At 42.9% G+C, this 27,279-nt stretch overlaps 1 protein-coding gene across 2 annotated transcripts in view; it reads right to left on the bottom strand.

Moving 5' to 3' along the window:
• RELN (reelin) overlaps nt 1–27,279 on the bottom strand; it is a 277,932-nt gene that overhangs the window by 14,534 nt on the left and 236,119 nt on the right. For both annotated transcript variants that reach the window (XM_054178701.1, XM_054178702.1), the window contains exons 41-57: nt 24,554–24,783; nt 21,979–22,199; nt 20,812–20,959; nt 16,408–16,666; nt 14,928–15,177; nt 13,617–13,785; nt 10,146–10,286; nt 8,681–8,858; nt 7,770–7,963; nt 7,072–7,328; nt 6,630–6,784; nt 5,633–5,847; nt 4,816–4,993; nt 3,328–3,503; nt 2,006–2,112; nt 1,360–1,602; nt 713–888 (exon numbers count right to left, since the gene is read on the bottom strand). In XM_054178701.1, coding sequence (XP_054034676.1) covers nt 713–888; nt 1,360–1,602; nt 2,006–2,112; nt 3,328–3,503; nt 4,816–4,993; nt 5,633–5,847; nt 6,630–6,784; nt 7,072–7,328; nt 7,770–7,963; nt 8,681–8,858; nt 10,146–10,286; nt 13,617–13,785; nt 14,928–15,177; nt 16,408–16,666; nt 20,812–20,959; nt 21,979–22,199; nt 24,554–24,783 — 3,297 coding nt within the window. The remainder of the gene's footprint in view (nt 1–712; nt 889–1,359; nt 1,603–2,005; nt 2,113–3,327; nt 3,504–4,815; nt 4,994–5,632; nt 5,848–6,629; nt 6,785–7,071; nt 7,329–7,769; nt 7,964–8,680; nt 8,859–10,145; nt 10,287–13,616; nt 13,786–14,927; nt 15,178–16,407; nt 16,667–20,811; nt 20,960–21,978; nt 22,200–24,553; nt 24,784–27,279) is intronic.

Genomic DNA, 27,279 nt, shown 5'->3' with positions numbered 1-27,279 from the left:
AATATTGGTTAGTGGAAGATGGAAAACTCTTCAACAGTCTTGTCAAACAGAAGAGCAAGGGAAAACCCCTAACAAGCAAATGGGGACTGTTTGGATAACACCGCTTTCAGATGAGTTCCTGGCTTATTTAAGAAATTGTACTTGGGGAAGGGCCTAGAACATTTCTGAATGACAACTACAGGCTACCTTTGGCCCTGTGCACAATTTTTCCTCAAATCAAAGTAAAACACCCAGAAATGTTTCTCATATTACTTAAGTCATTTGCCATGACACAAGTAAGTAGAAGGGGTGCTTCTACTTGAGCACTTGTGCCTTTCCCATGCCACTGTTCTCCAGCCTGCCTCTACCTTGCCTTTTTTGCTTATTCCTGAGCTAGAGGCAATCCTGCATGCTGTGGATGCTTATCTCAGAAGATTGTTCTTACTGCATCTTATGAGCCAGGGATTTCAAGAAAAAGGGATTTGACTTCCAGTCCTTCTCATTAACCTCTAAAGCACACAGTCAGTCAGAAAAATTTGACATTTAACCTTCATGCAAGCTTTCTGGTTCCCATTACCTACACTTCACAACTTCCTTTGGATTCTCATACAAAGTCATTATTAATTATTCATCCAGTTTGGCATCCTAATTGGAAGAAGAATAATTTCTGGAGACACTTAAGATGGCTTTTCATTGCATACTTTACTCTGGAGAGAAAGAGAACATTTCTTACTTTAAACTGCATCATGTATCCTGGCTGTATAATGAGCTCCCTGGAGGAAAGGATGTTGTGTGTTTTGTCCTTTTTCTTATTTGGCCAGTAGAGATGGAATGATGGATTTCCACAGAACCCTGCAGTCCTGACTGCATTAGGATAGAAACTCCAGTTTTCTTCATGGGAGGTGCCTTCTGTTAAGAAGAGTTAAACACAGTCACTGCATTGTCTTGGTAACGTCAAAGCTTAGCAATGAATCCACACAATCGCCAGACACAGTTCTTGACTGATACAAATGCTAAATTTATGCTATGTCCTGACACACAGTAAGTAATCTACTAACAAACATAAGAAAGACATCAGAAGTAATTAAAATGTTTAAATAAGCACACTTTAGGAAAAAAACCAAAACCAAAACAAATGTTACCAACAGGAATTAACTGAAATACATGGTTTTGCTTTTCTTATAGGTACATGCACACATCTCTATTTACACACGGGTATCTGTGTGTACAGGTCTGTGTGAGCATTTGCACACCTCTCCTGGTAGCATCAAGACCAGTGGATAAATATCTGCAGTTAGCAGAGAGGTGTGCTGGCAGGCTCACAGGGCTTGTCTGAGATAAGGTAATGCCAGAGGAGGTAACAGTCATGGCCTGTCTCACCATCATCAAAGGTGTCCACCAGCTGGCTGGGGTTGATCTCGGCTCCTCCAATCAGGATGTTGTCCAGCGCCCACTGCGCCCGCTCGGGGCCCGAGACCACGAAGCCATTGCTGATGGTGAAGGGCTGCCACCAGCGCAGGCGGGTCGTGTTGGTCAGAGCCTGCTCGGGCAGAAGGATGTAGTCATGCCTGACTGAGATGTACTTCTGGTAATCCATCTCGTGAAGCAAAGTCCAGGATATCCCTAGGATGAGGAGACGCAGGTTTAGTAATACATAAAGCACATGGCAGAATGTTCTGAAAGGTAAAAAGGAAGGTAACAGGAAATAAAAAATACCAACTCCAGTTTTTCTTGGCGGCTCTTAGCTTAGGGGCAGTTGGCAACTGTTACTGATTGTAAGTAGTCTTCTAATTGCATAAAGGAATCAAACTGCCTGGAAGCCACTGATTGCTGAAATCAGGCAGGAGCAGTATGGAAAACTGTGCAATAGGTGGAGATTTTAGATGGGAAAAAAACTTCACAAGGACATAAAGAATTCTACAATTAGAAGTTATTATTTGGATCTTTCTGACAACTTCTCAGATACTCATGGGGCTTGAGTATAGAACAGTGGAGTAGCTTAGTTGAAACTAGAGCATGTACTTGCCTCCATCAACGGAATAGTCTAGCAGCACTCCCTCCTTTCTGCAGGTAGGTCTGTGGCATGTTGTCATGTTGTTTTCACTCCCAATTCTCCCCCAGTACTGCAGAAACCTAAGAGGAAATGTTCGAGTTTATATCTGCTAAAGATCTGCACAAGTGGAGAGTTTTGCTCCTGTTAGCAGGTATGCTGTGTTCACAATGGCAGCACTCTGAAGCAGGTAACATCAATGCACAAGGAGACCAAAACTATTGCCTAGCAGTTCTTGTGGGCACCTCCTGGAACTCATCCACTTCCTGCCCCTGTGAGGGACAAGCTCCCAGCAGTGGTACTGGCTGGAGACTGATTGGCTGGGAGCTGCTTTGCTAACAGTTCTCTGGGAGTCCTTGTGGAAAGGGAGCTCAACCTGCATTAACAAGGTGCCCTTGTGTCAGTGAAGGGTGTAAAAGAACTGAGGCAACATCAGTGAAGGCCACCAGAATGGTTGGGACTGGAGCCCTGTGAGGAGACACTGAGGAACCAGGGCTAGGAGAAGATGGCTGGGACAGGGAGACAGGGGTCATACATAGGAAAAAAAGAGGCACCAGTTTGATATAACAGCAAAAAAACCCACCTAAATCCCTGTGAGGGTAATTCAACACTGGAACAAGCTGTCCAGAGAGACTGTGGGACTGTCCTTGGAGGTTTTTCAAGACCCAATGGGACAAAGCCCTGGGCAACCTGAATTCATTGTTGACCTGCCTTTGAGCATGAGGTTGCACTAGGACTCCCTGAGGCCTCTTCCTTCCTGAAAGGTTGTGTGATTGAGCAAATTCCTCCTGAATGACAGCAGTAAGAGTGTGTGGCTTCATTAAAGCCACACAGCCAAGGGAAAGTTTAAACTACCATTGTTCCATTGCACTCCAGTTTAGTCACCCTTTTCTGCAGCACGTGAGTGGAGTGGGTTTTGTACAAGCATCCAAGAGAGGACAACCAGCAGAGCTCCTGTTCTGAACTCAGTGGGAGACATAGCTGGTGCCTCCAGGAGTGGAGCCTGTGGTATCCCTCCTATTTGCAGAACAGGTGTTGCTTTCTGCAGGACATTCCTGCAAAAGGGGATCTGCTGCTTCATCTGGACATGGCAAACCCTTTCCACTGTGCTAGTATGAGACTTGTTCTCTGTGACTTGTCTGAAAGCATCAGCATGTGGAGAATTATGATTTCATTAGTGTCCCCCTGAGACAGAGCTATGCTTGTGGTGGATTTGGAAGTCCCTGAGCTGTGTCATCTGCAGCTTTGTCAGTGTTTAACAGAGTTCCCCATTAACAAGACATGGAAACTCAACCTACTTTGCTCCCCGCAGGTCCAGATCTTGAGTGACAGCCTGCCTCACAGTTGCACCTCCAAAATAGAGAGTTGTGTCTTCTGCGAGAATCCCACACTCAGTACAGGTGTTTCCACCTTCCAAGGACATCCACAGGTCTGATTTAATCTCCTCATTGTCAAAGCGCTCTTTCAGGAAGGTCTGTAAGTGAGATATGTAGCAGAAAGCACAGGTGAAAATCATCTTCATTCTTTTGATGACCACAGCTGGAACTGACCTAAATATGTCTGAAGGGCTGAAGAACACTGTACATTTTTTCCCAGAGTGAATAGAATAGAATTAACCAAGTTGGAAAAGACCTTCGAGGTCATCAAGTCCAACCTATCATCCAACACCATCTAATCAACCAAACCATGGCACCAAGTGCCTCATCCAGTCTCCTCTTAAACACCTCCAGTGACGGTGACTCCACCTCCCTGGGCAGCCCATTCCAATGGCCAATCACTCTTTCTATGAAGAACTTCTTCCTAACATCCAGCCTAAACCTCCCCTGGCACAGCTTGAGACTGTGACCTCTTCTTCTGTTGGTGGTTGCCTGGGTGAAGAGACCCACCCCCACCTGGCTACAACCTCCCTTCAGGATGTAGCCTGTGAAAAGGACTCGTGTTGGAGGAGTTCATGGAGGACTGGCTCCCATGGGAGGGACCCCATGCTGAAGCAGGGGAAGAGTGTGAGGAGTCCTCCCTCCAAGGAGGAAGGAGTGGCAGAGATAACGTGGTGAACTGAGCACAACTCCATTCCCCATCCCACCCTGCCAATGGGCATGAGGAAGCAGAGAATTTGGGAGTAAACCTGACGCTGTGAAGAAGGGAAGGGTGGATGGAAGATATCTTTAAGATTTGGGTTTATCTGTCATTATTCTACTCTGATCTAATTGGTAAGAAATTAAACTAATTTCCCTGAGTTGAGTCTGTTTTGCCCTTGATGATATTTGGTGTCCTAATTAAAATCTTAAGCTTATGTAGGGTTCCTTACACATTCTTTTCTCAATGTGGGAAGTTTAAAAAATACTTTAATTTTTCAATTCACACTAAGTAGATTTCACTTGCTTGTTACAGTGTAACACTAACAGCAGCTACATGAATTACTTGTATGTAATTTTCTTGTATTCCTTCACTAAGTTCCAGCATGATAAAAGCAATCATCTTTCTACAGGGGTTGATCAAACAAAATCCTACGTGCAAGTGTGCTTTAGGTCATATCACGATGACCTAGGGATGAGCAGTGAACTTTATTACAGCTTTTCTGGGCAGTGTTATTTGCAAAGGGACAAACTTGTTCTTGCATACTGCAGTAATAATTTTGTTTAAAACCTGACACTGGGACTGAACATGGATTTGTGCATCTTCAGGCTGACAGGAATCAAAGCTGAATTTCCAGAGGGAGCAATCTCTTCTCTTTCTCAGCCAAATACATGACAAAATTCTCTCTTTAAAACATGTAGTAAACTTACCTTCAGTGTTTGGGTCAGATAGCAGTTGGGACCCGAATACCCAGGATCACAGATGCATTGCTCATTCAGGCAGTCTCCATGGCCCCTACAGTTTTCTAGACAGCCAGGGCCCAGATAGAAATTATCGATGGCCCACTGCACGTCTGAGTACTTCTGGTAGAACCTGAACCTCACGGGACTAGATAGGAAGGAATGAAGAAAACCAGACATAGGTATAACACAACTTGACTGAAAAAGGAGGGTAAAATATAATAGGCTCATGACTGTGTTACCCTCCAAGCTTCCAAAAGTAATATCCTGCTGCATCTGTTGAAACTGATTTTACACACATCCTGTATCTTCCTCACACATCTAGTACTGACAATACATGGACAGATTCCAGACACTATTGAAGCTAGGAAAAGCTGCTCTGGCTTCTTGCAAGAGCACTTCCATTTGGGTTGTGATTTCTGAGCAAATTGCTCAAAGAATGTCAGAGTTCTTGTTTTGCAGAAAAGGGCAAACCATTTGCATGTGTGTGGCCTACTGCAGACAGTAAGGGGAATTTTTCCACTCAGGCCATAAATCTGGTCTCTAATTGACCAGGGCTGTCTGAACAGAGCAGAACATGCTGTGAGCAGACTGCAGAGATGGATAACTTTACTGGTTCTTCAGACCAATAGTCATAGTCTACTTGACTGATAGGAAAGAAAATTACGCAGCATGCATGACGAACATGTCTGCACCTTCCTGGACAGAAAATGAACAGGCAGACATATTCCCTGTTGTGTTTTTCAGAAAGTACTGAATTTAAAATGAGTACCACATTCATACTTACTTGCCCACCAGGTTTTCAGGCAGTGAGTAAGTTACTCTTTTCCATCCTTTTGTGGGGAAGAAAACAGATGGCTGTGAAACACTCCCAGAACATTTTGGATCAGCTGGCAAACACTGAGGTACCAGGTAACTCCAGCTAACGCCAAAGTCAGTGGAATACTGCACATGGACCTGATTTTGGGCAAGTTTTTCTGAGGTTTTACATCCAACAGAAACCTAACAAAGTAAAGAGCATAAGTAAATTAGAATTAATTGTGGTGGTGGTGGCTAGAGTTTTAAAAAATGTTTGAACCTGAAAAATGACTGAAGAACCTTGCTCGAAATGATCGCAGTAACACTGCTTGCATGGTACCTGCCATTTGCAGATCTCCTCAGTACTCCCAATAGGCACCATATTCTGAGTTTCATTTTCTTCTAGTTAGCTCACATTTACAGATTTCCAGGTTTTGACACTTGTGCCTTATACCCCATTATCCCATAACTAATAAAATTAATCTCCCACGATCTAAGAATTTATTATTTCAGAGGAGACTTGGCTATGGTTAGGCAGACTATATGGCAGGTGTGCAAAGGGCTCTTACAACCACCACATATTGCTGAGTATTTTTTCAGTTTAGGAAAAGGGATTTGGGTGCAGGGCTGATGTGAATGCATAACAACATAGGAACAGCATGGGCTACTTGGAAGCTGCTTTTCCCTCACCAAGCAGCTGTAATGCAACAGACACCTTATATATGTGTAATATCCATATCATATGGCATCCATGTAACTGCTGTGCTGGAAAAGGAGACTGTCACTCTGAGAACAGCTGGTGGTAGTAAAGCTGATCAGCAATGGAGTAGGCTAGAACAGTAAAGATGGCCTTATAACAACAATGCTTTTCCCTGCAGGCAGCAGCTCATGCATAGGCTTGTACATCCTCCTGACTCCTGAATTAACTACTTAGTCCTGGAGCAAAATGTGGTTTTGAATAGCTGTTTTGCAAACAGAGACTTTACCTTGAACTGCATAATCCAGCCCTCTGTGGGAGTCAGGTCATGGGTGACTGCATAGACCTCTCTGCCATCATGGCTACCACAGATCATGACGCCATCAGGAGAGTCACAAAACCTCTCAATTGAGCAGTCATCATGGAATAACCAGTGTTCATTCACTTGGAAACATAATACAAAATGACAATACAAATTAAAGCAAGCAGGGAGTAGTATTAACCACTAACAGGGATTCACAGATGGCTTTTTCAGCCTAGGTGAGAATTATTTAGTATTGCTCCTGAGACTGCCAGCACCACATCTTTCCCATGTGTAGATTTATGACATTTAGCACCTCTGTTGCTCAGAGCCCCTCTTACATAAGCGTAACAGCATTATGCTTAGCAAGCTCTGGAAATCACTGCCCTTACTTCTTGCTCTTTAATTCAGCTCCCTGTGAGACCTTTACCTGTAGTTTTGTCTTCCATGAACATGTCAAAGGCGATCCTCCCAGTGGGCCCAGCATCGGCTGGGGAACGCTCATGCTGTGGCAGGGGAGCACTGCTGAAGGTATCCAGCATCACTGTCCTCTGGTCAGCTGAGCCAGAGATCAGCACGTTGTCGATGGCCCAGTCGTTCTGGTCCAGGCCATCGTGCTTAGGCTGCCACCAGCGGAAGCGTGTCCCGATGGTTTTGGCATCATAGGGAAGGAGGATGTTCACAAAGCTGAAATGCAAAGCGGAGATTAGCTGTAGGAAATCCATGGGAGGAGGACATTCCTTAGTGCTCTGTGCTGGGTACTCTGGCCAAATTCTTTCTCATTGTTTCCTGGAGTAGGTAGAAGTTGGGAAAGAAGGGGAATACTGGGTGAGCTATCCTGTGTTCCCCAATGGGAGACTGATGAAAAAAACCTTTCACGGTAACTCCCAATATCATCCCTGGGACATGGGCTCAGACTGAAATGGGAAGGGCCAGCAGACAGACTGTGGCATGGTTTGAGCAATCTCACATGCTCCAGCTCCACAAATGCTGATGGTCAAAGCCTACAGGATTCTCAAAGACATCCACACCACAGCAGTAATATATCACACAAGTTCTTATGACACATGCAAGATCACCTTACTTTAGAACAGAGAATTATATAGGCAGAAGAAGGTATCCACAAACCCAGGCTTGCTGAACTGATCATAGAAAATTTCCATGAGGAGGTTCCAAGTGATTCCACCGTTCACAGAATACTCCAGCAGTACCCCTTGGTTGCGACTATTGGGAGTTATCAGGCATCCATACATGAAATAAAACTGAATGAATTCTGCACTGGTGAGGTTCAGGTCCACTGTAACTAACATACGGCTGCAACCCTTCAAAGCAAAGAAAAAAGTGCTGGCTGTAGAAACTTGCATCAGTTTTCTGAAACTAGTTATAAATCTGCATGGAAGTGATCTACAAGTGTAAGTGTCACACCTTGCTGAATTACTATTTGGTCATATTTATCATCCCAGGGTTATCTGTAAGCAACCACAATTCATCAGCAGCCTGGGTCCTATACCCATGAAAGGAGCTAAACCAGCAGTTTTATGCTGAGCTTCTACTCTGAAAAAAACAACAGTAAAACACCTGAAGGCAGAGCCTACACATGGATGTAGGACTAAGTGCAAATTATATACATGCAAATATCTAGTTATTAATTTACCTCTATGATCTGATTAGAAGCCACACCAAACTTTGCTCTCTAGAAGTTTTAAGTGCTATGAGTGAGTGGAATTGAATGTTTGCATTCTTGAATTGTGCTTTATCAGCTCTGCCTTCAAAAGCCCCTCCACAGCTCCTTTCAAGAGGCACACACACTGTCTCATTTTTCTGGCTGCAGCATAGCCAGGAACATGTTATCTGCTCTCCTGTAGTGCCTCTGTCTGGCCCCAGTCTGTAGGACCTGTCTGACTTTGACCTTCAGCTAGACAAACAATTTTTTAATGTATTACATGTTTAACATGCTGATGTTTTTCAACACTTTGCTATTTATTCAGCTTTTAAGATCAGCCCCATGTGTCCTGCCACATGCAGTGCTGAGCACTCACCCCACTGAAGTGAAGAGCCATCCCTGAGGCCACCGCTCCGCAGACTGTGCTCAGTTTGCCGCCATTCACTGTCAGCCAGTTCTGGTTCGAGGGCGAGCGGTTGAAGTTATCCTTCAGCTGGGTTGGAAGGGGAGTCTCTGGCTCGTCGCAGTACAGCCCACCCCAGTGCTCATCACAGCTGCAGAGGAAAACAAATGCCAAATTCATGGAGGTTTAATTGGTGCCATCTTCTTCCACTTGGAAGCTGTCTGCTTTATCTACTAGTACACAACCTGTACATGGGGTTTTCAAATACCTACCACTTCCTGTAGGTAATATGAAAGAGAAACAGCTTTAGGAAGGCTACAGGGTACACTCCAGCATGGAGGAAAGTCAGCAAATACATGGTACTTGGATAGATAAACCCAAGGGAATGCGTCAAGCCTAACAATGTTCTGCTGGTGCTGAACTGTAAGTTTCTGTAAAAATTTAGGGGATTGGTTGATGCCTGTTGTTTCTTTAATAGTTCCCCCTATTTTTTTTTTTCTCCTCTGAAAAACCTTCTTATAATTTGCCAAAGACTTGGTAACAGCATGGAAATGTGTTCTGCTACTATGCAGATTTCAGCAGGGAGATCATGCCTTGGTACTTCAGTGCTGTCAGGACAGAGCACAACATAATCGTATGTCTGTTTTGCAGCAGAATCTATTTCTAACAAGCATAGCCGCAGCACAATTATACAACCATTCTCCCATTTCTGTTGCCATTTCTGGCTGGACAAAAAGCAATACATCCATCTGGAAGATATTTCTCTGTTGCCAGACAGACAAATCTACAGAGATCTGGCTGTTGTTTGTTTGCTTTGCAGAGCTCTATGTGGGCTGTTATAGAGAGAGTTTAAGGATCAAGCCAGTGTGCCTCCATCAGCACACCCTACTATGGAGCAGAAGCATCAGGCCCTCTAGCCAACATCAGTCCCAGGCAAAAATCTGACCTCATGAAGAACTGCCAGATATTCTTCTGCTTAGTGGATCACTCCACCTCCAGCCCAGGTCCTCTGCACACAGTACCAGGATGAGGGCAAGGGGACATAGTGTGAAATCCCTCAGTAATAAGGATGACATCACAGGAGCTCCAGAACTGTACATCCCTAGAGGGGAATGCAAACTCAAGCATTTCCTTTTCACTAGCTGGTGGGAGGGGAAATAAGATGCAGCATAGGCAACAACAGAAGCAGTGCATTGCCACTGAGGAAAGGACCAGCAGCATTGCCCACACATGTGGATGGCAGGAGTCTGGCAGAGCCAGCCCCCACATCTACCCTTCCTCTAGCTGTTTCTGTTCCCAAGTTGTCCCAGTGCCCTGCTCAGTTTTATCAGCAAACTCCACCTTCCTTCTAAAATTGATATCCAAGTCTTTCTCACCAGATCATTCAAATAACAGAGAGGAGTGAAATTCTGCAGGACAGGGAGCAAAGGACACTCACACACAGTTGTCTTGTGTGCATTTCCCATGGCCACTGCACATGTCTATGCAGCCATCCCCGATGTAGACGTTATCGATTGCCCACGTTTGCTGCTTATCAAATGGAGCGGGCTGGTGCCAGCGGAAACGAGTTGCTTGAGACCTTGGTGAGAGAAAGAAAACCAGAAAGGTAACATTGCCAGACAACCTAAACTTCAGCTGAAAGGAAATTACAATCTTGAGGCTAAACTGCTCCTGCAAGAGGTCTGACTTGTGGCAGTAGCAATGTCCCTGAATAGCAGAGTGCCCACATTTTGAGAGCAGGACAAAGCATGCTGTGGGGGTGGGAAAGGGCTTGCTGGTGAGAGCAAAGCACATAGGCTGTGGTTGGTGCCATGAGGAGTATAGGCCAAAGGTGGTCTGCCCAAAGGGGAGCTCAGACCAGTCATTAGCCATGTTCCAGCAGAAATTTAAACCTGAGGAGGAGCTGGGAAAGGGATCAAGACAGCATCACCCAAATCATCCATGTTTGATACCGAGTCTGAATTTTATTGCTTCAGTTGAAATCAAAAAACTAACCCAACCTTTTCTCTATAAATTCTGACAACTTCCCTTAGGTAATAGCAGCTCTAGGGAGTGGGTTGGCATCTAGGAAATAAGTTGCCATTTATGAATCTACAGAGAAAAAGTGAGGGCACCACAGAGGGCTTGTGCATGACCCTGTCTTTGCAATTTCCTCCCTCCCCTCAACTCAGGGCTTCACTAGAAATATTAATAAATTATCTGTGGTGTGGTCCTGGTTCCTTTCAGTAAATATTTCATTGTATTGATTAAACAACTCCCTGTTCAAACACCTTGCCTTGATATAGCTGTAGGTGTATTGTCTCAGCTCCCAAGACAGACGAGATGAGACAGTCAGAGGACACCAAATAGCTACTGGATTCGTGCAGCAGTAGCAGACACCTATGTTTGAAGAGCTGTGGGTGGGTGAATTTCTATCAGCAAATACACCATTGCAAGTTCCAGCCAGTCCATGTTTGCTGCCTAGCACTAGATGGCAGCATTGACCTTTGGGTAGTCTGTCTTCTGTTGTAACCCCAAGAGACCTCACAGTGATTGCAAACGCTAAAATAAATAAACAGCAAAATCTGAGAAATGCATTGGGTGATCTTACCTTTTATGGCAAGGTCAGTGTTGTCCCACGAGTTATTTATTTATGAATATGTTGCATGAGGGGAAGGAATAACAAGTTTATTTAAAGAGAAATCTACTGCTGTGCTTGGCTAGCTGCCTACGGAAATGGACGAATTGTGAGGAAGTCCTTGAGGAATGAAGACAAGTACCTGTGACCTACACTGCCTGCTTTAGGTTCGGTGCTTCGCTAATGATTTATGGAGTTGATGCTCTGGGGAGCAGCTTTATATTTGCATTTGCAGTCTAAAATCAGCTCCAAGTTAGGACTAAGTGTTCATTACCTTCACAGCCTTATACAGGCCAGAGGTAAGATAGCACTCTGGGGCTTATGAGCCCTAAAGGCTTATGCAAGTATGGGTGCTGTGCACCAGGCCAAGCTATCAACTATGTTGCCTGCATATCCCTAACACATGCAGGCACAAACAATTGGAGGCACACACCTGCTGTTACACAGCTTGAAATAATCAAGCAGTGTAAAAATGAAATCACATCTCAACTAAAGGGCCTGTTAGCTGCACTGTTCCTTACTCTAAAGTTTGATGTCTCTCTTGCTTGTGAGCTAAGGCTGTTACACCTTCTCCCATGCAATCCATATCTTAATACCTTTGGAAAGGTGTATTACTCGAGCCAACAAATATAGTTATTGGATTGGACTGAAGAACAATCTTTGCCTCACTAGGGCATTGGAGTTCTTCTTTGACACAAAACACTTTTCAGTCTTAAAATCACAATTATTTATAAACCTGAGTTTTATCTCATATGGCAGGTTGCTTTCAGGTCCAACTTCAATTGGTTTGGAACATCAACCCCGCCCAGTCCTGTTTTCTGCTGTTCTGCCCTGGAAAGCCCCTCCTACACACAAATTTACAGACTTTATACAAGAACTGCTGGGACAATGAATTTCATGAACAGTATGTAGTGAAGTAGTACAAAAGAAGAAGCAGAGGAGACCAATCATAGTATCAGTCAGGGTTGGAAGGGACCACAAGGATCATCTAGTTCCAACCCCCCTGCCATGGGCAGGAACACCCCACGCTAGATCAGGCTGGCCAGAGCCTCATCCAGCCTAGTCTTAAACACCTCCAGGGACAGGGCCTCAACCACCTCCCTGGACAACCCATTCCAGGGCTTCACCACTCTCAATGCTGGGAACAAATCCTACAGAAGTACTATTACCTGATGTTGTGCACTGGGGACAAGGAAGACTCTAGATGCTCTAAAGATATTAAATAGAATATGGACTTTTCTGCCACAAGTTTCAAAATACATGGCAGCTCCATGGGCAGTCTCTCAGTACAGCTGCTAAAAAAGAAAGGTTTCCATTTCCAAACTCCGTTGTTCATCAGCTGACATCTTCTGTAACAGTCTCCTCAAAGCAGCATAGGCTGTGCCTGCACTGTGGTGCTTCTGTGCCTGCAGTTAGCTCAGCCTATGCCTGAGTCAGGAGACTGGGCTCAGCAGCAGGAGCAGAGTTGCAGGGCCAACCTGTGCAGAGAGCCTGATGCCCACACTACTGTGGTTTGCGGGGCTCTCCTCTGGGCTAGCTCTGCTGGGCTTTACCAGGTGTGACTGCATCAGAGCTATCACTGCAAAACAGCACAGCAGGCAGGACACAGACTGGAAGGCTGAACTACTCGGTTATCCCTAGATGGATATTTTTGACAAACAGAAGGAAAAATCCATCAGTTTTCACAGCACTGTGGGGAACAGTGTGGCAGCACTCCCAATAGCACAGCTAGTTCCAAACAACTCCTTTCCCTGCCACCTTCCAACACATCTCACGATTTTTCTTCCCTCAAATATAAAAGAATGTAGGAAAAGAGAAAGGAGGATAAAATAGGGTATGTGTGATAACAATGATGAGAGCGTCAAAGCTGAGAGAGGGAGACAAAGGATACAAGGAATACACAGTAAAAAGAAGAAACCTGAAAAGTCTGCATTTAAATCACGAGCTCATAGCCAGTGGCTGAAAACACAGGGTGCGGTGGGAATTTAGCCACTCCAATCAGCAACCAAAATAACCAGAATTAAGTGAGGCTGCTGCTAATGTGAGAGTTCTGGGTGTCTATTCCCAGGAAAAGAGATTCCTATCTTTAAATAGCTAAGAAAAGTAAATGCACGTAGCTTTGCAGTTGTTATGCACCGCAGGATGGGACCTCATTTATTTACACTTATTTGTGGCCATACACAAGGATGGAACAAAAATGGCAAGGTAGAATTATTTTAACACCAGAATGTCCATGCCCCAGCACATAGTTTTGCACATGGATTTATTCTGTAGGAAACTAGAGGGAAATACCTAGTATAGGGAGGCAGAGGCAAAGTAACCCGGGTCCATTTGTTAAAGGTGTCTGAAATGAGAATCCTCTGGAGATGGTACTTGTTGCATTCCACATTAGTGGGAAGACAGTCTCTCAAAATCGGGTGCCAGGTCAGTCCAAGGTCCACTGAATATTCCAGTTCAATGGCTAAGGGTGGAAAGATGGTTGGTTACTTAGTTTGGAGACTGACATGCATAGGTGTACAATAAACTGGTAATCCCAGACAGCGTTAGTCACAAGCCTGTGCTGAGAAAACAACCACTCAGAACTTTCCAAACTCTTGTGTCAGAACCACAAAGCTACCCTCCTCGGTGGCAGTGCTGGAGGACACACTGCATGTTGCTGACAGGTATAGCTCAGAAGGCTGCAGCATTGCTCTGCACTTGCCACCTAGCTGTAGGGTCCTCAGGTGCAAAGGACACTCATCTGTGTAGGATGTAAGCACTAAGTCAAGCCAGTCTCTGAGCTGCAGTGGGTGAGAACCTGACATAAGCATGACCAGCAACTTTTTGTGGTTTTCAGGATAAAGGATGAGATTCAGCTGGATGCAATTGTTGTGTAAGGCAGAGCAATACCCAAACTGAAACATTTTGGCTCTGTCACAAGATGGTTTAGTCACTCTTCCACTCCCTTCCAAATCAACTCATTTCATTATCCAGCATAAACAATTTTAAATTGAGTTTGTTAGGCTGTGAGCTTGTTTTCATTCAAACACAGTCTAGCCACATTAAACCAATGTATTCATTTCTCAGCAAAAATCAGCAGTTTCATTGTTTTGATGCTTACAGCTTACAAACTTTCATTGTGAAAAACAAAAAGTTATTCAAGCTCACTAAGGACTTCAAGATAGACTCTTCTGCAGCCATTAAGGAGTAAATAATAATAGTCACAGAACTGTAACTTTAAGTAAATGTTCCAGCTGCCAGGTATTATGGCTGTGTAAAACATGAAGTGTGGTTGCAGTGACAGGGGTGATAATCTGCAATGTTTTTGGATGACTATAGGCCCATTTGTTCTGCCCTCATGTACGCAGAATGACCCTTCAGCACCCAATCAGGCCTACTTGATGTCTAAACACAAAAACAGCCCACACAAGGACAAGTGGATACCAACAAGGGTGAGTGAATTTTTAGTGTTAAATCTCCATTCTCAACATGAAATACTTTGCTAATTAAGACTGGAAGCATGAGTAGGTAGTGTCCTGCCTAATTTAGTATCAAGTTAATATAATGGTAAGTGAACTTTCCTGTACATGAGAGAAAGGGCAGGAATTACTAAGTTGCTGTTACCGTAACAGGAGTCTGTGACAGAGCAGGATGCTGCAAAATCTATTTGCAGGAAAGAATCTTCATTGACAACAATGTCAGTGGTGACAACATAGCGGGTGCTGGCTTTCTCAATGAACACTAGAGCATCCCCAGTAGAGCCACAGACTGGCATCTTTGTTCCACCAGGATGCAGCAGCCACTTTCTACTATCCAGTGTGGTGAAATCATCTTCTAATACTGTATTGCCAGAAATGTTTCCTCCAATAACAATCTGAAACATTAGGAAAAGAATTGTTATTGCAAAGGAAAAATGTCTTCAAGTCGTCACAAACATACATGGGATGTAGCACCCCAAAGGAGGAAGAGATTTATCCAACTATGTGTGTAAATTCTGCCGGTCCAAAATGGACAAACATACTTTGTAAAGAGTTTAGGTTATGAGGAAGGGGAATATATTCTTCCTAAACAGAGGTCCTAAAGAGCTCAATTCAGTTATACAAATGTCAAGTCCAGGGAACTCCATCCTGGATGAAGTAGCACTGCTCACAAAAAATAAATGTTGGTAGGAGCAATGTGACTACACTGACATTTTTCCTACTGTCTGTTCAGCTCTGCTATAATCTGGTGCCCTGCAGTCAGACTGCATCTGCTGACAGAACTGGGCAAATAGTCTCTGTTTTGCCACTGACTGTAAGATGTCAGCATTTTACTATTCAGCAGCAAGCAAGGTAGAATTAATTTTCACTTGTTATTCTGAATTAAAATTCTGACTATTCTGAACTAATATAGCTACATCCAGTGTAGAGAGATGAATGAAAGAATGAGGATTTGTTTGTTGGTAAATGGAGGAATGGGAACTAAAATTTTGTGAGCACATCATTAAATGTGGGTGGGAGTTCAGTTTCTGGGTTTATTCTAAGGACCTGAACTAACTACTTAAAAAAAAATAATAATTAAGGAATAGTTAAGTAAAATTAACTTGGTCAGACAGTAATACTACTTAGAATGCAATCAGTTTTGTGGGGTTTCTTGAGATTTGTAACAAGTCATACAAACCAATATGATAATCTTTATAGAATGAAATCCCAAATCTGAAACTAAACTTTATTTTCAAAGTCAGAAGACTTTCTTGTATAGTTTTCCCTATTACATTCTACCAAGTGTATTTGGACAAATGTCTGATGAAGCTTTTTGAAGTCTGAGTGACTTGCATGTTGCATGGTTAGACCTTCTACAATGTGAACCTGAGGATCTACCCAGGAATAAAAGACTGTCTAGTTCCAAAGTGGGCACTCAGTACCCCACATGGCAGCAGAGCATTAACCCCTCAGATCAGCACACAGTACTCATACTCTGTTATCCTGCTATACGATTATAATCCTGGAGTATCTTTATACAAAGTGTTTTTGCTTTAACCAGTGAAATGACATATACCAACAAAAGGAAAACATTCAGACTGAAAACAGTGTAAAGTTGCACTAAAATCCCCAATAGTCCTTACCTGGTCAATTACCCAAGGACTGTAGAAATGACCGTTCTCAGAGGGCTGCCACCAGCGGAGCCGAGTGGAGCTGGAGCGGGCCTTCAGGGGAATTTCCAGGGCAATGTATCGTCCCACATTGCTGGAGTTACTGAAGAGGAACTCCTGGAGAAGACTCCAAGTGAGGCCCCCATTTAGCGAATACTGCAGCAGCACAGGCTGGCTCCTGGGGTCAGGCACCCCCTTACCACATCCCAGTCTCATGAAGAACTGCACAAATCTAACAGTGGGAGCAATTACTGGAAAGATTTCTGAAACATCCTAGAAAAACAGCTAGAGAGACTTGGAGTTTGTCTGTTGATTAGCCCTGTGATTTCTTGTTGTAAGTCAACTCCAGGAGATTTTAGGATTTCCAAGGCTTTGGAATATGAGTAGAGAAGCAGGTAGGGTGAGAAAAATTCGTTTTGCCTGTGTGGTAGTTTGCCAGGCAGAAGAGCCTGAACAAAGCTGGTCATTTATATTTTAAGCTATTGTCTGCAGAGCAGATGGTATTGTAAATATCAGGGATATAATCCTGGGTGAAATTTTTATCCCTCTAGCCCGTGAGTATGGATTTAAGTGGCAGAAAAGCAAGTGACCTAAACAGATCATAATTTGCTCTGAATTTGCTGGAATGCTTAAATCCAAAATAAGCATCCTGGTTTTCCACTGGCACAAACCAGAGAAGATCTGCATAGAACAAAGCAGCTATCGTTTGCAGGCATCACGTTGTCCATTGAATCAGCTTGGGAAATTTGTCTAAATCACAGTGCTTCCATGTGCCAGCTTCCCTGAAATCAGCCCAAGCCACCCAGAGGCAGCAGTGCTTTCATCCCCTATTTAATTAGCTTCTCCAAAGCAGCACAATAGACCTGCATCAAACTGTGAAATTCTTCCCCTTAGCTGATGCTCATAAATAGCTTTACTGTGCACTTGAGTGGAGGGAACCGCTGCTGTAATGATATTTGCCCATTGGACTCACAGAGATATTACCAGCATTAATTCATGTTTGAACAGCTCTTGCATGGCATTGGAGTGTGGAATCTGTTCTCATTACTATCACATTAGTGCTGCCTGGGTCATGGTTAAATGAAAAGGTGCAGAAGAAAATTTGTGTCCAAAATCTGGTTTGATCTGCAGGTAGGTCTGCTGGGAGTGGAAGCTGCAGCGGTGCTGGGCAGACAAAGCTTCAATAAAACACTAGACCTGCAAGTCAATTAATTCCAGTCCTCATGGTGACTCACATTTTCTCTTGCTGCTATATATAACTTCTTTTGCTGTAGATTATATCCACCTCCACATCCTAGACATAACAGATTGCTTGTGCTGTAAAGGAGCACTGGGAACCCTCACGGATCAACATATCAGCTGTAATGGATTTGAGTCACTGCTGGCAAGTCTTTGTGCCTTCTCAGATTTACTCTGATGTTTGCCACATAACTCAAAGGAAATAAACCCAGGTGACCTAGTCTCTGTCAAATCTGCTCTCTGGGGACTGCAGCTCTTCTATCTGGATTTTTACTAACATAGTAACAACTTACTCAAATAAAGGTTAACATAATGTATAATGAATAAAAAAGTAGTTTTAAATATCTTTCTTCTCATCCCACAGATATTTTAGAAAGGCTCTGTTTATTTTGAAATGGAAAAGCAATCTTTTCTTGTAAATCTAGCAATACTAAGATGCATAGATGTTCTTCTAGTAATTCAGCACCGGAGGGCATTTGATCAGTTGTGACACCTACTGATCTTCCATGCTGTGTGGCTTCAGCTATTGGCATCACCATGATTTTGACATACTATCCTCTGCTAAACCGTTTAAAATATAGACATGATGGCAGTGGATAGTGGTTTGGAGAGTCCACTTGTTTTCAGTCCCCGGGTGCTCAGCATGGCTGACAGACACCACAGCTTATCTATGTGCTTCAGGGGATCTCCTCACAAGACAAGTGAAGTTTAATGTGACCAATGAATTGAGTACCCTTAAATAATTTTATTGAAATGATAGTTCTTGTCAGTCCTAACATAAACTGAAAACTCTCCCCAAGTCCTGCACAGAACTGGGCACATCTGTGTCACATCCAGATCTGCTGTGCTTTTCAGGTGGCTGCAATTACTTGAGATTGCTAAGGAACAGCCCTCAGCAGTGCCACTGCAGCCTGCCCTGCTGCTCAGAACAGAACGTAGTTGTATGTGATAACTGCTGTTTTTCACAAGCATATACAAGAAATTAAATGCACTGCTTTGTTTTTCTTTTACTAAGACAGAAGTCATTTATCTCCATATAACACCTGCAGGTCAATATATGCAAATTCAACTACAGACTATCATGGAGAAGAGATAAATGAAGGTTTGAACATGGAGAATAAGGAAAACATGTCATTCAGACCAATGGAGCAACTTACAAGATCTCTTGTATATGTTGTTAACCACTCTTTTAATTTCAGAACCATCTAAGACATCAAATCAGTGCAGAGAAGTGATGTTTTTGTATTTGCCAGGTTCTGCAAAAAGTCTGCTGTATGGTACCTTGCAAATTCAGTACAGAGATTTTTAACATTACACCTCACTGAGGGCCAGCTCACTGCTGAGCTGGAAAACGTGATGGTTAGAAATTAGGCATCTTTATTGACCACAAGGCTCTGCAATGAAGCCATTATTTAAAGCTTCACTGGTAACAAAGACAAGTCAAGAAGAGATAAAATGCCTGTTAAAGTGTTTCCTACAGAACATGAAAGACAACTCAGGTGTTCACTCCTTCCAGAATTTGCTCCTCTCAGAGATCAGTGGAAAAAAGTTTTTGGGAAAATGGAATCTTTTCAAAGTAGTAACACAAAGATACAAGCTAAGGTACCAAATAAATTAGAGAACAATGCTTGTTTATTAGCATGCATGAATGTAGGCTATGGTTTAATTTGTATCAGTGTACATTATTTTGATGTGGCTTGCTTAGAATGTCTCAGTGATTTAACTTCTCCTTTGCAGGTAGCTTGATGGGAACGTCTCTGTGAATTACTGGCACAAATGTGCACAGTAAGAAGAAAGTGAGCTTCAGAAATAAAAGAATTATAAGACAAAGAAGAATCTGGACAAAAGTGCACCTGTGTGAACCTCATGAATTTCAACAAGTGCAGGTTTCTGCACCTAGTTGGGGACAATTCCCAGTATCAACAGAGGCTGGGAGATGATGTGATTGAGAGCAGCCCTGCAGAGGCTTAGGTGTTCAAAAAAGGATTGGACGTGGCACTTGAAGCCACAGTTTAGTAGTTATGAGGTGTTGGGTGATAGGTTGGGCTTGATGATCTTTGAGGTCTTTTGCAACCTTATTGATTCTATGGCTTGAAGGTACTGGTGGGTGAAGAGCTGGACCTGAGATGGCAATGTCCACTTGCAGCCCAGAAGGCCAGCAGTATCCTGGGCTGCATAAAAGAACTGTGGCCAGCATCTTGATGGACTTGAGGGATTCGACTCTCCTCTACTCTGGGGAGAGTCCACCATGAGTATTGAATCTAGCTCTGCAGCCCTCAGCAGAAGAAACATATGAACCTTTTGGAGCAGGCCCAGAGGAGGGCAACAAAAGTGATGGGAGGGATAGAACACCTTTGTTACAAAGGCAGGCTGAGAGAATTTGGGTTGTTCAACCTGGAGAGGAGAAGGCTCCAGGAAGACCAGAATTTCAGTACTTAATGGGGACAAAGGGTACTTGGTTTTAAACTAAAAGAGGGTAGATACAGACTAGATCGAAGGAAGAAATGTTTTACAATGAGGGTGAAACAGGTCGCTTAGAGAGGTGGTAAATGCCCCATCCCTGGAAACATTCAATATCAGGTTAGATAGGGCTCTGAGCAACCCCATCTAGTTAAAAATAGAATAGAATAAACCAGGTTGGAAGAGACCTTGAAGGTCCAACCTATCATCCAACACCACCTAATCAACTAAACCATGCAACCAAGCACCCTATCAAGTCTCCTCCTAAACACCTCCAATGATCGTGCCTCCACCACCTGCCCGGGCAGCACATTCTAATGGGCAATCACTCTCTCTGTGTCCCTGCTTACTGCAGGGACGTCTATTTTCCCTTCCAACCCAAACCATTCTATGATTCTATGATTCAAAACTTTGCATAAACTACTGAAGGCTTGGCACCAGATCCTAGAGTTCTTATTCAAGGAGAAAAAACCCAGACAAACCTAAAACATTTAAAGGGTTAATGCTATTAAAGTTCAAGTTTAATTTAATTTAAAATGCTAACAGTGGTTAAAATAGAGTATGTTTTAAAGATCAGAGTGTATCACCTTGCCTTTATCATAGAAGTATCACAAAGATATTATTCCTCAGTATATTATTTCTGCAGTGAAATCTGAAACAACTTTGAAATTGCATTACCTGGCTTGTGACAAATCTAGGTCTCGAGTCATCAGCATGCGTAAGCCTTCTTCATTAAAGAAAAGGTTGTTTCCTCCAGACATGATACCACATTTCCTTGATGGCTTCCCACCACTCACAAGCAGGAATCTATCTGACTCCAGCTGACCTGAACACACAGTGAATACAAATTTATGGTTTATTCTGCAATGTTCATACTGCCAGAGTACCCCTTCCAGAGGAAGAGGGCTAAGTTAAATGTCAGAAGCAGAGGGAAGAAATGTTCTGCGTTTGCAGCACAATACACTGCAAAATTGCCACACATCAAAACAGAAGAAAACAAACCCAGAGTAGGAAATCTGGGTTTCTGGTCTCAAGTACTCACAGGATGTTCTACTTTTCTCCATTTTTCATAGGATAACAAGGAACTACCCAAATCTATAAAGAAACTTTGGGCTTGGGTGATGGCATGTGAGCAAGGGCTGGCAACATTTACAATAAGAAGCAGCAGCTATGAAGGGATGAGTGTGATTCACAGGTGCTGCTTTATTCAAGCTGTGCTCTTCTTGCCATGCTTGTTAGTGGGGAAACCTTGTGGTGGTTTTAGAATTGTGCACATGGATGTTGTGTGCGCCCAGGCACGCATGAGGCTTTAAGTTCCCTCCAACCATTGCTTGCTTGGGGTCTGCCTTGCAGCAGCCCTCAGCACTGAGAGCCAGCCTGCTCTGAAACCATGTTTGCTTTACTAGGGCCACTCTGATTTCTCATGCAGTAAGGAACAAAACAAGTTTAAAGCCCTCCTCTATTTGTCTTACTTGCCTGTGCTCTGTCTGTGCTAACAGCAAACTGCCATCAAACCCATCATTTTCTTACAAAATTATTTCCTACATGTAGAATTTCAGGAAATTATTTCTTTCAGTGAAGAGTTTGTATTCCAGCACTAACAACTTCACAGACTCAGACAACTCCTAATCAGGCAACTGATAGCCATCAGACACTTACAAACCATGCTTGAGAATCACATCTGAACTTCTTGGTTCTTAGGAATACCCCCCAGCACAAATTATATTCAGAAGCATGAAGGGGTGAGGAAGTTGTTGCTAATTTATGCCTTGAGCCCTGAGTTCCACCAAGACAGACAGGCAGAATTCAGACCACCCCAGCCACAGAAAACAAAAGAAAAGATACCTTCAAAGTCATCCTTAAGGAAGTCAGAGTTCTTGGTACTTATTTTGCAGGTTGGCCCAGAGTACCCAGGGTCACAGATGCACTTTGTGCCATTGATACAGCTGCCATGCCCATTGCACATCTCTTCGCACTGCGGGCCAATGTACACGTTGTCAATGGCCCATGTCACTGGCTGGGATCCAGCAGGGTAAAATCCTTGGTACCACCTGAACCTTGCCAACCTAAAAAGGCAAGAAGTGTCCTTACTTTAAATAACAGTTCCATCTTGCTGTGGTTTTACAGATACACACCCTACTGTGCACAGATAGTACTACTTCTGTCAGAACTGCCTTGATTAAGCTGTTGCTCAATCCTGGAAACTGACTGCTGTACCCAATTACAATTCCTGCACCTTTATGTTGACATCCAACTCAAGTGCTGGCAGAAATCAAAATAGCATCATTCATAAGCTATGATACCAAAACTGAATGTTGGACCTAAAAATGGGACATGAAATCTAACTACTCTCTTGTTCATGGGGAGGATGAATGCCTGTGGTCTTGGTGTAGAGTGCCTGGCTCAGACCAGGCCTCTTTCACCCTCTCCTGGAGAGTGAAATCGTACTTCAGGAGGCCACCTTGCTCCCAGGGAGACTACCTGTGGCACTGGGGTGATAGGATCTTGTCCTCAGTTACACAGAATGAAAACCTGACCTGCCATGTCACCAGGCATTCAGCTTGCTTTCAAGTAGCTTCTTCTTAAACTGGATTGGTATTTCACATTGTTAATTTAAAATACATTCTCCTTTGGGTGCTGTCCTGTCATTTTTAATTTGCCTTCTAAGTGCTCCTCACATCGATGCTGCATATTTATATTTAGAGGAACTGACTGGGGAAGGAGGGAAAACAAATTGAGGTAGGGAAAAACACTTGAGAGACTCATTTTATTCCCAGCTGAGGAAACGTTTTAAAGGAGGAAGGAAACTAGAATAGTGTGAAGGGAAAAGCACTTAATTGCCTTGCATGTTTAATGTGTCTTGTTAGAGATATCTAAATGCAGCAGGTGAATCAATAGCACAGGCAGCTGATGAGGTTTTTTGTCTTTATTTGCTGAAAAGGGATTTTTATGAGGGGATACAGATGTAAGGGAGAGCTGATGAGTGGGGACACTACTGAGAGTTTCAAGAAAGGTACTGGAGAAGCAGAGTCCTGCTGGAAGTCTAAACCACTGATTTTAGTGCAGCCTGAGATGAAAATACAAGTGTGAGGCTCAAGGTGTTGTAAACTCCTCTTCAAAGGAGACTTGTGTCCCATGGGCTTGATTTGTTCCACCCTAGAGGCATATCAGCTCCTTCGCTCAGGTTCCCTCTTGGAAAGGGTAAAGCGTGAATTGTGTCTGAAGCAGACAGTGAAATACTGGTCTCGCTGAAGCGTTTCTTCACTGGCTCATCAGGCCCTAGGCTTTTCCTTCAGGACATAATTGGAACACAAAGTCTTATTTAACAGTTCTTTCAAAGTGTCTGTGGAGAACATATTAATTTCTAAAACAACACATGCTGTGGAAATAACACAAAATGTTGTCATCTTCATCTTCACACTTAGGGGATGACAAGACTGGGGTTTTTTAGAGTTACATAAGAAATCAAGTTTGGAGTGCTTTTCTTGTTATTCCAAAGGATTCTGGTGGAGAAAATAATCTTTCAGCCCCCTGGCCCAAGAATTTCATGGCATTAAATGCTCCATGGTAGCTGCTTTGCACTGCTGGGTTTGACTGGCTTCTGGCCCGGTGTGTTGGAGAAGGAATAGGAGGGAAGGCAGGCAAACAGGACAGAAATACTCAGAAACAGAGGGATGAACCAAAATACCTGGAAGGTTTAAATGAGCAAGGAGTCTGTGTAGTCAAAATTTTCATTTGAAGGGTTGCATTGGTAGTTGGGTAAAGGGTCATTTTCTTTCATACATGCTCTGGTTTAATCCTTAAGGATGTGGTCTTTCACATAAACTGAATTGATGCTAGCACAGCAGATAGCATTGTATTATGCTTTGGATAGTTACACATTATTAGACCTGGTAGCATGTATTGTGTTTCTGGGCTGTGTATCTGTTGTCATCCAACCTATTTTTTTCCACAGACTTTGAGTTTCTGAGTGACTTCAGCAGTTAATTTCTTAGAATCAGAGAACTTTACAGCTACAAGAGACCTCAAGTATTTAGAACAGTCCATTTCCTTACACTGAAGTCCAATTAAGTTTACACTAACTCACATTTTACTGCTTTTTTAAAAACGAATTCTAAATTTTCATGCAAGAATATCGTTGATGAATTCAAATGGCTAAGACACTGTAGCGAAGAGTACTTAGTGCTCTAAGAACAGTCACTTTTCCATCGATTTTACCATGCAACACACCTCCAGGAAAATATCTGTGGTTATTCTACATTAGCAGTAGGCACAACATAATTTGGGGAATCACCTGAACACTAACTAATATTCAGGACGAAAGTGGAGAAAAATCAGTCATCTGCTCTAGTGCTGCTCACTCCTAGAATTAAAAACAAACAAAGGAAAAGCTGGGCAAGAACAGGAGCTGGACACTTACCCACAGAGGTGCAGCCTTCCAAAATGAATGACCTCCCTTCTCCAGCCCTGGGTGGTGCCTGCGTAGTAAGTGCTACTTGGGTGATGCTCAGTGGAGCACAGGGAGCTGAGGTGGCTGCTGCTGCTGTAGCACAAGGGGAGCAGCAGGTGCCAGGTTGCCCCCAGGTCTCGTGAGAACTCCAGCTTTACTGGGTCAGCAGAGGAGCTGTCAGTAGTGCAGCCAATATTGATCTGTGGACCAAGACATGAAATGCAGATGACATAGGGCTGGTTGTGGGGTTCCTAATCATTCTTTATCTTAGTCAGCTTGTCCTATTTGGTAAGGTATTTATTTAGGCCAGAAAAATGGTGACTTGGGAACTCATTTAACAACTAAGACATTGTACTCGGAACAAGCAGGTGAACATGAACTCTTACCCTGACTGTCCATGGGCATATAATATTCTGGTTTATCAACAAATGAATGCAATAGAAGGTCCCCAACTACTTTTACAAAGGGAAAACGGTAAAGTTAATTAGAAAGAAACCCAGAGCAGAGCTACTAATGTTGCTGGACAAATCCATCAGCTCTTGCAGTCCTCCAAGCAGGTACAGAAGTTATCACAGCACACAAAAAACATGCATTTGTAAACCCAGAAATATTAAAAGAAAATGTGTAAACATAAACTTCCTCTTTAAACTGCTGAGCTGCTCTGTAAGTCCTCTGTAATGGTACACTTGAAGAAGAAAGAGCTTCTTCCTCAGGGTGTGCTCTATCACTTCAGTATGTTCTTCAGCTACCATGCTCACTACCCATTTGCTCATGTATAGCTGCAAAGCCCTAGGAGACAGCATTAAAAGAGCATCATAGCTGGACTGGCTTTAGATTTATTGTCACAGTAAATGAGTTTGCCAGTGTCAAACTTCTCAAGGTATTCTTACAAGGTTCTTGATATAGAGAGCATTAAAAAGGCAGAAATCTTACACGAAAAACAATTCTATTACTGAAAAAATATAAGATGTTTTGTACAGAATTTGAGACATACTTTCTGCATGTACTCATTGCAAATTAGTCTGCTTTTCTTTCTCACTGCTGCTAAGATATTTTACTTTTGAATTGTTTATATAAAAGAATAAGGATTAGTCGCCTTACAGAATGACTCTGTGATATAAAGTAAGATGTGCCATACTTACCACGCCGTAAATAACCCTGCCTTGATGATGGAATACAAAGTGTGCACTAACCCAGAAACATTTGGGGTTTTTTTACATGTCTTTTTAGTGGAAAGCATGTGTCTTTCTAACATGCTGCTCTATAAGGAAAACCTATTTATTTCTAAAGCCCAGTGATACTTGGAATTGTGCATGAATGTTGAAAATGCAACCTACATCAAACTTCCTTCATCACTCTTCAGTGCACGAGACCCATCAACCTAGATTTGATGAGAAGGGTTGTCTACTCATCTGGAAGCTTAGAGAGATGCTTGACCCAATGATGTTTTGACTCTTGAGACAGAGATAAACTCTACTGCATTATGCATAATTTCTTAATTTATACTAAAGTCCTCAAAAATGTGAGCTGGAAACAATGTTCTTACCACATATGGAAGTAAGCATGTAGATTTTAGGAGGTTAATGCTCTGAAAACTTGTTAATATCCTAAAGTGACTTCAAACATTTTTGTTCTACAGGCTGTAATCTATATTTTAAACCAGAAAATGGTTTGCATTCAATAATTTATGGATTAGCTGCATGACAAATTGAAGCGTGCAAGAGTGTACAGCTAAGCCTAGATTTCTTCGAAAACCCTGAGGATAATTTTAGTAATTGTTCCTAAACTGGCATAATTTGCTGTTTATGCTACAGCATGCTTCATCTTTCTTAAAAGCACCCTAGTAACTATGGCAATTTACATAAAAGATTCATTGGCAATTGCTTAATGACATTATAATGACCCTCCCTAAACTAATACATAGCAGGCTAAATGGTTGCTCCCACCAGTAGCTGCCCCAGCCAATGAACAGTTTAGATTTTAGGATAAATCTGAAGCACAGGTTAGTTTAGACCATGTGTGGTCATAGGGGCATCTGTTTCCACTGACTATATGAGAAGCAAAACCAATATGATCCTTATTCTTGAGCTTTAAATAACTCCCCATGACAGCATGAATTCAGGCCACCATGGCCAAAGAGCAGCTTCCTCTAGAAGATCTATGAAAGAATGAGCAGAAGCAAAAGAAAAGCAGAACTTTGGCTGTCTGAGAAAGTTCAGCAGCGCAATTAAGCCAGCAAGCAGGAAACAGTAATTTCTAGTGTCACAGATGAAGTTTGTGGAAATGCTGTGTGCCCATCCTGAGCAGACTGTGAAGTGGCAATCTGAACCCTCATTGGATTTTGCTCATCGCCTTGTCTGCCATTGCTCCAACTTGTAGGACATGGACTTTAATGCTGCCAGTGAAAGTACGTAATTACAGGCAAAGTGGCAGTTTAGGGAAGGAATCAGATGACTTTGAAGCAGAAATTTCCCTTATCTGTATATTAAAAGCTTCATGATACATTCACATGAGGGAAAGTATAATCAAAGCAACTACAAGGGAAATTAGAATACATAGAATACATAGAATAAACCAGGTTGGAAGAGACCTTCAAGATCATCGCGTTCAACCCATCAACCAATCCAACACCACCCAAACAAGACTTCTCTACCTGGTAATCCTAACAGCTGGGCAAATACAGCAAAGAGCAGAAC

Source organism: Dryobates pubescens, chromosome Z (genome assembly GCF_014839835.1).
Source record: "Dryobates pubescens isolate bDryPub1 chromosome Z, bDryPub1.pri, whole genome shotgun sequence".
NCBI classification, from domain to species: Eukaryota; Metazoa; Chordata; class Aves; order Piciformes; family Picidae; genus Dryobates; species Dryobates pubescens.
Note: the sequence above shows the minus strand (reverse complement) of the source record. Positions and strands in the feature narration are given on the sequence as shown.